Genomic DNA, 11070 nt, shown 5'->3' on the forward strand with positions numbered 1-11070 from the left:
TTATCCATGAGGCAGCTAATTACTCTTTTCTTCCTCTTTTTTAAGTGTTTTACAGAAAAGGACCTTTCTGTTAGAAATCTATTAGGTTCAGATAACCTTGACCAAAGGTCAAAGGAAATGTTCACATTAATGACTGGGACTGGGACTTAGCCTTAATTCGTCAGTTTGGAATTCTCTTCAATAAGAGGGGAAGATGAAGTAGAATTCTCTTTATTATCACCACTATCCCTATTTGGACACTCCACAGGTGCAGGTCTCTAGGTTGCTGACAGACACAGGTCACAGGCATCCACCATAGAAGTTTGGTTCATACCATGAAGTCTACAGCTTCCACATGCACACTCCCACTGATGATGTCTGTCTAGAAACAGTTTTTGCTTGCAGAAATGTTTAAATAGGAAGACACATATGGAATAATTAGAGCTAGTATAGAATAAACTCTGAAGTGCCTATCACTTGATAAGTTTGAGAGCAGATTATAACAACAGCTGAAGGGGTGTCATAGTGAAGCTATTTGGGTCAGGGAGGTGGGCCAGTCTGAATTCTCTATTTCTGAGGCTCTTCAGTCTTCATGCTTTCAGTGTTGTAAGCCATAGCTTCACACGGGCCCTCAGGTAGTAAGGCAGATTCCAGGGCAGGAAAGTTGAAGTGAGATGTCAGACAAAAAGGAAGAAAGATAACATCTGGAAGAATGTCATATGTTCTTAGTCATTTTTCTACCAAAATTTTTTTAATGTCCATAGCTCACTGAAATAGGTCTTTGGGGAAAAACTTTTTAAAAAAACTGTGAATTGTCTGGCGCATATCTGCAAGTACAGATATTTTTACTTCATATGTGCTGGAAGATTTAACTGGTTGATAGTAAATAAATCTTTATGAAGCAGAAAGATGTCTTAAAAGAGAAGAGCAATTTGAGTTTTCAGAACATAACAGCTTTCTAACTGCAGACATTCAAATACTACACATTAGTGTTGCTATATTGGGAAATATGCAAACTGGGCGTGCTAATTTCTGAGAATATTTGTTCACTGGCTATTTGCAAGAAGCGGCTGATTACAATGTCCTTGGCCTTGGTGGTCTCCATTTTCCTCTCTCGTGATACCTGTGTACTGATGTGGTCTACATTAGTCATGATGAGCTCTGAGGCCAGGATCTGAGTGGGGGACGCTCTGTTGGCTGTGCTGTCCATGATGTACTGCTTGTACAGCTCCGTAAGCTTCTGCTCCAGGTAGTCATTGAGGGCAGAGTCAGAGAGGGGCTGCTGGTGTGGCACCAAGCTTGCCACACGCCAGCACGATGAGAAACCTTGGGCCTGCTTGCGGCCCATCTCGCTGGGGGGGACCCGCACGGACTCCATAGGTAGAGGAATCTCTGATGACTCCAGGAAGGGGCCTATGCCACTGTCACAGGTAAAATCAGTTGTCACTGAGCTAATAGGTACCACGCAATCCCCAGCTATGTGCAAATCATTGTAGTTCTTGCAAATGCTTTTGCAGGACGATGGAACCAGGTAGGTGTCTTTTCTTGCCAGCCCTTCGCAGATATCCATAGCTGGAGATGTCTGTCCTTCAGGCAGTGGGTGCTGAATGGGCTGTTGGAGACAGTCTTTCTGCTTTCTGCTGTGTTTGCTGCCTCTAGAGTGAATTGAAGAAATGCATTTACCAGCAGACCTGCATCTCTGAAGGAGGCTTTTTCCTTGTGCTTCATCCCTGGAGAAATAATTAATGGACCTCATTTCATACACCATTTCCTCCACTGCTTGGTCGGTGCAGAGCTCAGAGTCTTCACAGAGGTAGGAGATTCTGTAAAGGTAACCTTCCGACAGCATCCTCCAATAAAACAAAGGAACCACCAGAAGACAGAAAAATGACAAGAAATCGTTAGTTCATTACCAAGTCATTGAGTGGTGACTGTACTCACAGTTCTGTTACTAGCTACAGAGATATCTTTCCAATCTGAGTATTAACAAGCTTCTGTCTTTCTGGGAGACTTAGTGAAGCAATCAGTTTGTTTCCCTATTGCGATGTTAACTCAGTCACACATCAAAGTATATTCTGTATAACATAGTGTATGGGATGGATAATCCATTCAAAGACAAGTGAGTTGGGAAAAGAGGAACAAGTGGTTTGTTACAGTAATAACAGCTGTAATAGTTTACACTTACATATTCATACTTTGCCATTTCAGTTCAGAAGCCAGGGGCTTTCCCCACCTTTCCCAAATGCTTTGAAGCAACTTTTATTGTGTGTGGTTTGTCACCTGTTTCTGGACTGTGTTAATTTTAGATTAATATTTAAAGTGTAACCCTGTCTTTTCGATATTGTTCAGTGACTGCAGGTGTGATTCCCTTTTCACTAAGAATTCTCAGATTGTGAAATTAGCGTTAACTGCTTTTGCATGGGTAACCTAGATAGGCCTGAGCAGTGGGCCCAAAAGAACCTCAAGATGTTCAGCAAAACCAAATGTAAGGTCTTGCACCTGGCTCGTGGCAACTACCACTATCAGTACAAGCTTGGGGATGTAAGCATGGAGCACAGACCTATCAAAAAGGACCTGGGGGTACTGGTGGATGGCAAGCTGGACTCAGACCAGCAGTGTGTTCTCACAGCTCAGAAAGCCAACTGTATCCTGGGCTGCATCATAAGAAGAATGGCCAGCAGGACGAGGGAGGTGATCCTGCCCTCTAATCTGCACTGATGAGTCCTACCTGGAGTACTGTGTCCAGATGTGGAGTCCTGACTAAAGGAGAAATGTGGACCATGGTGTGTGTCCAGAGGAGGGCTACAGAAATGTTCCTGATGACCTCTCCTATGAGGACAGGCTGAGTAAGCTAAGGCTGCGAAGGAAAGACCTGACAGTGGCCTGTCACTATCTAAAGGGGGGCTATAAAAAGGATGGGGACAGACTCTTTGTGAGTGTCTGTGGTGATAAGACAAGAGGAAAGATTTAGACTGGATATAAGGAAAAAGTGGGGTTTTTTTGTTGTTGTTAATCTGTTTGTTTGTTTTAACATTGAGGGTGGTGTGGCACTGAAACAGGTTGCTCAGAGAGGCAGTGGATGCTCCACCCCTGGAGACATTCAGGGCCAGGCTAGAGGGAGCTCTGAGAAATCTGATGAAGCTGTAGATGTCTCTGTTCATTGCAGAGGAGTTGGACTAGATGACCTTTAAGTATCTCTTCCAACACAAACAATTTTATGATTCCATGATAAGCTGGATGGAGTTCTCTGTAATTTTTAGACATTAAGATGTCAGTGGCATAAGCAAGACTTCTCAGAGGCATGTGTTCATCAGCTCTGAAATCATTGTTTCCATTCTAGCAGTCACTGACCCTCTCCAGGTACTGGAGCTGGCAGCTCAGTATTAAGAATCTGTGTAGACATGCTGTCAGTGAAAGATAAGACTCACTAGCAGGAACAGAAATGTCTTTGCACTTCACCAAATGTTCTACTCTTGTTTAAGCAGTTCCACTGTCATATAATTGTTATTATGTCCACCTTTGTGTCTTTTATTTAAACAGATGTCAAAGACATGATTCACAGGAAATATGCCATAAAGAAATTCGGTGGTTCGGCAAAGAGAACGTAAATCTCAGTTACATAGATAGATTTTTCCTTAGTATAAAATATCTTGTGATAAAGAAGCAAATAGATTGTCTTTGTATAAACAGTGATTACTTCTTTCACTTACTGTTTAATCCATTCATACCACTTTAATCCTTATGGGTATCGTCTGTACAGCATTTGAGCATATGTTCCAGTTATTTGTCAAAACACCTGCTGTGATTGAGTACTATACCTCACACTGTGAGCAGAGAGGTGGGATCTCTCTGGCACATGCCATACTACTCCATGCTGCTGTTGACTGTTAGATTCTTCACTTACAAGAGTGAAAAGATTTTCGTTTCTTAGTAAGGCTTTTCTTGTGTTACAGTTGCTAATGCAAAATGCTGCAGTAGTAATAAATGTTGGCTAAATCCTGACTATGGACTTTATGCAGATGTTGGCAAGAAGACAGCATGAGACCTTCCCCAGAAGGGAAATAAATCATTTCCACATTATGAAGAAGGCAGCTGGATGAAAAATAAACTTCCTTTAAAACGAAATGTTCGTGAGAATTTAATGTATCCAAACACTTGATTTGGTGACCCTGCAGCCCTTCTGCTGCTGCAAGTTGTGTGAGATTTCCACAGGCAGGTGACATTTAGTGAAATATAGTCTATTTACATGAGAGGCAAAAAAGAGCATGCATATTTGGGGCTTGGCATTACGTGGGGTACCTTGCTGTTGCCTTGCTTTAGATTTTAGCTGTGGATGAAGCATCACCAGAGATCTTACCGAAATGCTTGAGCTGTTCAGGTTGTGAGCCCACCTCCCTCTCCTCCTTCTCCTTCCTTGCCCTCCTTGTGAAGTGCAAAGGCTGTTCCCTTCCTTTGCTCCCTGGGCCAAAGATTTAGTGCCAAGTAATCACCAACTTAGGCTAGCTTGACTCTGGAACTGTTATGCACTTATTCCTACACACATTTTTAATGTTGATTCTGAGAAATGAGTGAAAATACAACATGCAGCCTCTTCACTTTTTAACCAACATGCACAAAGCCACGTGTGCTCAGGTAGCATGTGACACATCTATCTTTTCTTCTGCCCAGATGTATCTTGTTTCTGTCATAAGTTGAAATGAAACTGCTGGTTTCATTTCTTCATGCTGCATTCTGCAGTACTTGTTTTCAGAGGTTTAGAGCACACAGTTTGAGACTACACTAATAGCAAATACAAAAACTTCAGGCTCCCATCATGCTTAGGAATTGCATGTTTGGCTCTCAGAGTTACAAGGCTACCCTCAGAAGGTTGCAAACACTGGCACTCATCTGATAACACCCCAAAAACTGCTAGGAATTCTAATTGAAATTTTATTAGGAAGTGTTCAGAGCTGGAACGCTAAGTGAGCTACGTGTGTCTCTGGTCCTAATAATATATAACCATCCCACATTATTCCATCACTGCATTCAGCTGGGTCACCCTTAATTTTTGTATTTTATATCAGACAGGGATGACAGTTCTCATTAATTCTGCTTTCTTGTGTCTCTTCTCTTAAATCCCCTCTGTGCCATACACGTGTATACACTAAGATTCCAAGTGCATGAGAATTATATCTACTGTTTCATGCTCCTTAAATTCAACATTCACTTCTCTTGTCCTGAAAATAATTGTGTGACTTTTGTTGCACAAGGAAAAACAGTCTTGTTTACAATATTGATCTGATGCACTTGGTATATGAGTTGAATAGATATTTCCTTGTGCAGTTACTGCATCAGCAATGGGAGTTATCTGCATCTTACCTAAGCACAGATTGCAGCAGAGGCACAGGAAGAAGGCTGTCTGATTTACACTCTTTTCTGTTACCATAGTCTTTACTACTCTCAGAAGCTCTTCAAAAGGCATATCATCTTCCCTGGGGTTTTTGTTCAGTTCTTCAGAGGAAAAAAAGCCTGAAGACAGGATGAATGTTTAAAGCCATGTGGAGAATACAGTGGTATTCTACTATTTTCTAAGTGGCAGCAAATTTGCTGGAATATAATGCCTGGAGATGGTGCCACTGTTTGCTTAAAGACCTCATGCTAGAATCTGAGTGCAAGCAAATAGAATGGGAGTTATTGGCTCAGAATAAGCAGAAAGCTTACGGAAAGCCTGAGAGGTGTACACAAAGATATATGATGAATTGTGACCTACATAAAAAACCTGAGCATGATCAAAAGTTGCTAGGGAGAATGGAAAGAGCATGGTGCCAGCTGGGATCACAGCTCAGCAGGGAAAGGGATGTTCTTTTGCAATGCAAAAGGAGGGAATTGTAAGCTCACAGAAGAGACAAGCCTGTTTTGAAATGGAGGATGTCTGGCTTTCAGCTCTCTGAATGAGACTCTGAACAGCACTAAAATTCTGCTGTTCAGTTCAAGTTATAGCAGAGGGTATAGCTTTAAGTATAGCTTAGTTAAGCTATTGGCATTGCTTAACTCAGTTCTAGCTGACTTACTAGATTGGACTGTAAATAAAGCCTTTATCTCAAGGGAACCAAAATCCTGTGGATTCATCTTTAGTACTCTTTTGCCCAATCTTAACAGACACTTGTATTGTCTATGGAGAAACTGATTCTCTCATCAGGGTTTGAAATCCACCTCAGACTTCAGTGCATGGATGTGAGAGGTACTCTGGTAAGCAGGATAGGCTGGGGCAGAGAGCCTGCATATGCTGCAGAACCTAAAGGTCACCTTTTACCAGCTCCTGGGATGACAGCATGAGGAAATCAGGACAGTGAAGAAGGTAGTGAAATTAGCTGTGCATATGGATGAGTGTAGCCTTTTCTTAATGCATGAAACCTAAGGATTTTTAGTGTCTGAACTCTGTTTGATAAGGATAATGTCCAATGTCCAGAACTGGCTTGAGTAAACATAATGGAGGCTGCTCTTTGAGGTTTGAATTGTCCTACTTGTTTGAGAGAATTATAATCCTGTATATCTCCTTCCTCAGTGACACAGTACACTTTATATGTTTGTTGTACTGATGAATGTTCTTGTTTGACCAGTGTATAGCCACTGAACTTCAAGAGCAGCTGGCTTCTCTTGGGTAAAAAAATCCTCAGTATATGTCTGACTGGTGGTGTGCCGTTAACTGAAGTTTTGTGAGACAGGCTTCCATAAAAATACAACAAAAACTCTATAGGGGTAAACAGGGCTTCTTGAGCTCTTAAATCACTTCCCATCTAATTCTGTTTTATTAGTTGAAGTTCCTTGAAGCCCTGTACAAAGCAAGCCTGATTCATCACTTCTTACTCTCCCCTTCCTTAATCATCTATACCTACACAAAGTTATTTAGGACACCATCTATTTGATTTGATAGCGTTTTACATCTAATACACAAAGCTGTAAGCAGCAATACAAAATGAGGCAGGAACAGATCAAGCTCCACATTCATAAAGGCAACTTGACTGCAAAATAGTTCTACACTGTGCTATCCTTCAGGGTGGAAGTCATTTCATGTCTCTAGATTTCTGCGTTTATTTCAGTGAGTTGTTAGTTGTCTCAATGACTGAACTATTTGGTCTGAAATATTTTGTATCTAAGAAGTTGAAGTATAAGGGACTGATACAGAAAAGAATGAACAGTAAAGGAAGGAAGATAGAAAATGCTGAAGGATCTTTCCCAGAAGAGGGAGGAAATGAACAAGCCTTGAAACACTGATCACATCTGCTGTAGGGTGTGAAAAATAGGAAGGGATCTGTACTGAACCAGAATATTGGCTCTAAATTAGGAAAATACAATGACAAAAAGTCTTTATTTTTAGGGTGGGTTTTTTTCATTATTTTTCTATGAACATATTTTAATACAAATCCCAATCCACGGTGCCTATTTTTATTTCAAGTTTACAAATAGGGTATTCCACTCCTAAGATGATTTGGACAGCATGCCACTATGTAAAGAAAGACCAAAAAAAATTCCATTGCTATGGTAAAAGCAATACATCTGGTAAGACTTCCTTTAAAGGTATTTTGAAGTACAATATTTTGGTATGACTTTATGACAGTCTTTAGAAAGATCACAGGACCAATCAATATTCCTTTTACATTCACAAACACAGTCAGTCGTGGCTCTGAAGACAGATGGCACTTCTGAGATACTCTTATCACTTCCTGAGGCAGCAGAAATTGCCCGTGGCTGGTGGCTATGACTCTGCAAACACATGCATGCACTCACAACAGTTTTAAAAAGTATATCTTCATTTTATCAGCTACTAGATGTGATCCCTCACAAACAGAACCAAGCCACCTTGCTAAGCAAGAGCAATGTTTTCAGGTCTTTATGTAACACGTAGTATATTTTAGTTCTTACCTTTGAAAATCAGCAGCTGATCAGTACAGAACACTAGTCGTCTTGCAATCAGTTTAAAGCTTCCTGTGAGTCTGTCCTACCCTAAAACGCAACCTTCTGTTTTTATTTCCTTTTCAAATGCACTTCTAAGATGACGTGTTTTATTTCTAATCCCCTATAGTGCAGAAGTATAGAAAGAAAGTCCCTTAGGAGATAAGGGGTTTTTCTAACTGGCTGAACTTCAACATGCTTGACTAGCTTCCTCTTTTATGTCTAAATGAAACTTGGTTGCAAAACTGTGTATTGTTAAAATAGCTGATTGCAACATACTCAGTCCATGCAGCCAGACTTCTCTTTATTGTTATACAAAACAAACAAACACAACCAATAAAACCCAAGTGAACTGAACAAGGACAGAGAAAATACTCATATTTTGGTGACTTGTGGCATACCCCCATTTTAACCATTGGGTATCAATTTATTTTTAACTGACATGTCAAGACATCTAGTTCAAGAAGGTCCTGCCAAATACACGTGCCAAAGCAGAAACACACTTCACAGCAGCTCTATTTTGTTGTCCTCAGACCCTCTGCCATCTCAGCTTCCACAAAGCAGCAGTTTAACTTCCTAGAGAGGCTTTGCTTTTGGAGTATCTGCAAACCCTGTCGTGAGGAAGGTTAGATCCCACATGTGCTCAGTACCTCAGTGCCTGCCATATCCAGGCAGACAGCATCTCTTAGCAATGGCAGTGTGTTAAAATTCATTGGACAAGTAGAGTTCACTCTCCAAGCTTGAGATGCACGAACAGCTATGGTTTTGTGATTGGTGCTAGGGTATTCTTCAAGGGTCAAAGGACATTTACTTTCTGAATGATGTAAAGGCAAGTCCAATGCATCAGGAATGTATTCCCATCCTCAAAAGACAGAACTGCTTCAAGTGAGCTGCTCCACAAAGGAGGTTTAGTATAAATCTGTGCTTAACCTAGGCCTGCTTTGTCAAACAGTTCAGAGGCAGCTAGCTGCCTGTCAGCTGCAGGTGAAATGTCTGTTCAAGAAATTATCAATGGAGAGCCTTTGAGAGGACTCATATACCATAACTTTTTCTTAAAATTAGTACTAGGAATAAATGCAGATAATAAATCAGTTTTCTTGTTCATGTACCCAAGCAAGTATATATGCACCAAGTGCATACTCTTTTCAGTGCATGTTCTTTTCTCCTCTCATACTTAACAAAAATTAGGATACTGCTCTTGTCATAATTTGGAGGTCTTTCCGTCTTTCCCTTCCATCTCAATTTATCTTCATTAGTAATTTTTTTTTTTTAACCTTGAGTGGTCAAATAGTTTTACTTATCTTTTTTTCCTTACTGTACAAGTGGTCCCACTGACAGCAGAGAGTATGCTGTGGTTTCCTGTCACAACTAGGTATGGGCACATAAGCATATAAGCCCTGTTATTTAATCTGCAGTGTATGGTTCGCTGGTGGCTTGAAAATTGTCAACGGGCAGTGTTCAGGGTTGTCTGGCCTCTTTGTATTGACAATGCTTGTGAAAAAGCCAAAGATTTTTAATTCTTTTTCAAAAGATAATTCAGATAGAGATGATTTTGAACAAAACAAACAACAACAACAAAATCTAAACGTCACCTGCTTTATTTACAGAACTCTAGCCGCCTCAAATAAGGAGGATAAAAGGTGATCCACAATGTATAGATTGACAGATAGATACCTACTGAGACCAAAGTACACAGTAAATACTATCAAACATCAGAGCATTTCAGTCAGCAGCAGAGAGCAACTTGAAACTGCATTGTGCTGTGAGAAAGCAAACTGTACCTATTCTTTGAGCAATACAGCTTATTATTTTCCCCTCTCAGCAGCCAACTTGACTAAATAGGCTGTCAGCAGCTATATCTGTAGTGCTTGCACCTAGCAGATCTTTTTAGAGTTCTCTGTGGTCATTTTTAAAGCTTTTTAGAATGTAAAGACATCAGTCAGCTGTGCTCTTTCCATAGAATTTGTGTTGCAGTTGGACTAGTCCATTTTTTAGAAAGTCAGTTTGCACAGAGGAAATTCAGCAGTGCCTTTATTTTCCTGCATTTTAACACAAGATACATTCTCCCCTTGTAAGTCTTTAAACTATCAAATTTCTCAAGTAAAATGTGAAGATTTGCAGGTTCTCATTCTTCAGTTTAGTTTAATGTTTTGCGTACACTGACAACTTCTTTAAATGCACAAAAACATATAAATATTTTCTGAAAACAAAGCAAAAAATAAACCTTCATTATCACTGTCTGTTTGTAAATCTCAGTACGTGTAGCAGATAAACTTCTGTCGGTAAACAAATTCAGCAGCTGTTCCAGATCACTACACATAAATGCTACTGCAGAATAAAAGAAAGCTTGAACCTGTGTCTCAGTTCCATACTGCCAGACCAGTTCCTACCACAGGAATGCCTGCTTCTCTGAACACCTTGTATTACAACACATTCTTTTCTTCACGCATCCTACCTGCTCACTTAATTAAGTAATTACATCCTAAGTATCAGATAGAAAGGCATCATCATTAGATCCCTGATTAGATGAACCAGTAGATCTGGGAGGAAATTCTTTGGCTGCTTGGGATGTATTTCCACTTTTTATTCAATATATAATATTTATTTTGTACAGTGCAGTGTCTGGAGTGGAGACTCCCCTAGCCAACAGCACAGCCCTAGATGAGGACGCTGACACTGTTTTGCTCATGTTGCCAGAGCAGTGTGTAGCCTACCATTCTCTCCTCCCCTTGGCTTTCTTCTCCCAGAAACTTTTTTCTGACTTTTTGCCTTCGGGTGAGCTCTTCATTACCTTCTCAGCAGGTCTCCAGATTTAATAAGCTTAACCTTCAGCAAGTCTCAGCTGTGGAGAGGAGCAGATTGTTTCATCTGCTGTGCCTTGAGTACTATTCATCTCCACAGGACCAGCTCACTACAGTATCAACATTTTTCTTCCTGGCTTTCCACTGATCATATTTCTTCTGTGTCTGGATGGACTCTCTTATAAACCAAGATTAGCTGTGTAAACTATTTAATTATACAACTTCCACATGAAATTCAGTGGCAACACATACGTGCTGTAACACTGCCCACCCGTATGAAAGCCTACCACATGATGCATATTTTAACTTCGTATTGATTCTTTCAGTTTTACTGAGTCTTTAGTTTTAACAAACTAAA

At 40.4% G+C, this 11070-nt stretch overlaps 1 protein-coding gene across 1 annotated transcript; it reads right to left on the bottom strand.

Moving 5' to 3' along the window:
• Positions 1-817: 817 nt before the first annotated feature.
• TASL (TLR adaptor interacting with endolysosomal SLC15A4) lies at positions 818-8100 on the bottom strand. Its single transcript, XM_065743978.1, has 2 exons — positions 7882-8100; positions 818-1829 (listed from the first exon to the last, which is right to left on the bottom strand). Exon 2 carries the CDS (start codon positions 1826-1828, stop codon positions 959-961), a length of 870 nt encoding a protein of 289 aa, XP_065600050.1. The 5' UTR covers position 1829; positions 7882-8100; the 3' UTR covers positions 818-958.
• Positions 8101-11070: the final 2970 nt, after the last annotated feature.

This window comes from Cyrtonyx montezumae, unplaced genomic scaffold (assembly GCF_038088225.1).
Source record: "Cyrtonyx montezumae isolate F1298 unplaced genomic scaffold, pur_monq_1.0 scaffold_3, whole genome shotgun sequence".
In the NCBI taxonomy this organism is placed as follows: Eukaryota; Metazoa; Chordata; class Aves; order Galliformes; family Odontophoridae; genus Cyrtonyx; species Cyrtonyx montezumae.

Excerpts from the sequence above, each read along its gene's own strand:
- TASL (XM_065743978.1), bottom strand. The coding sequence starts at position 1,828 with ATGCTGTCGGAAGGTTACCTTTACAGAATCTCCTACCTCTGTGAAGAC.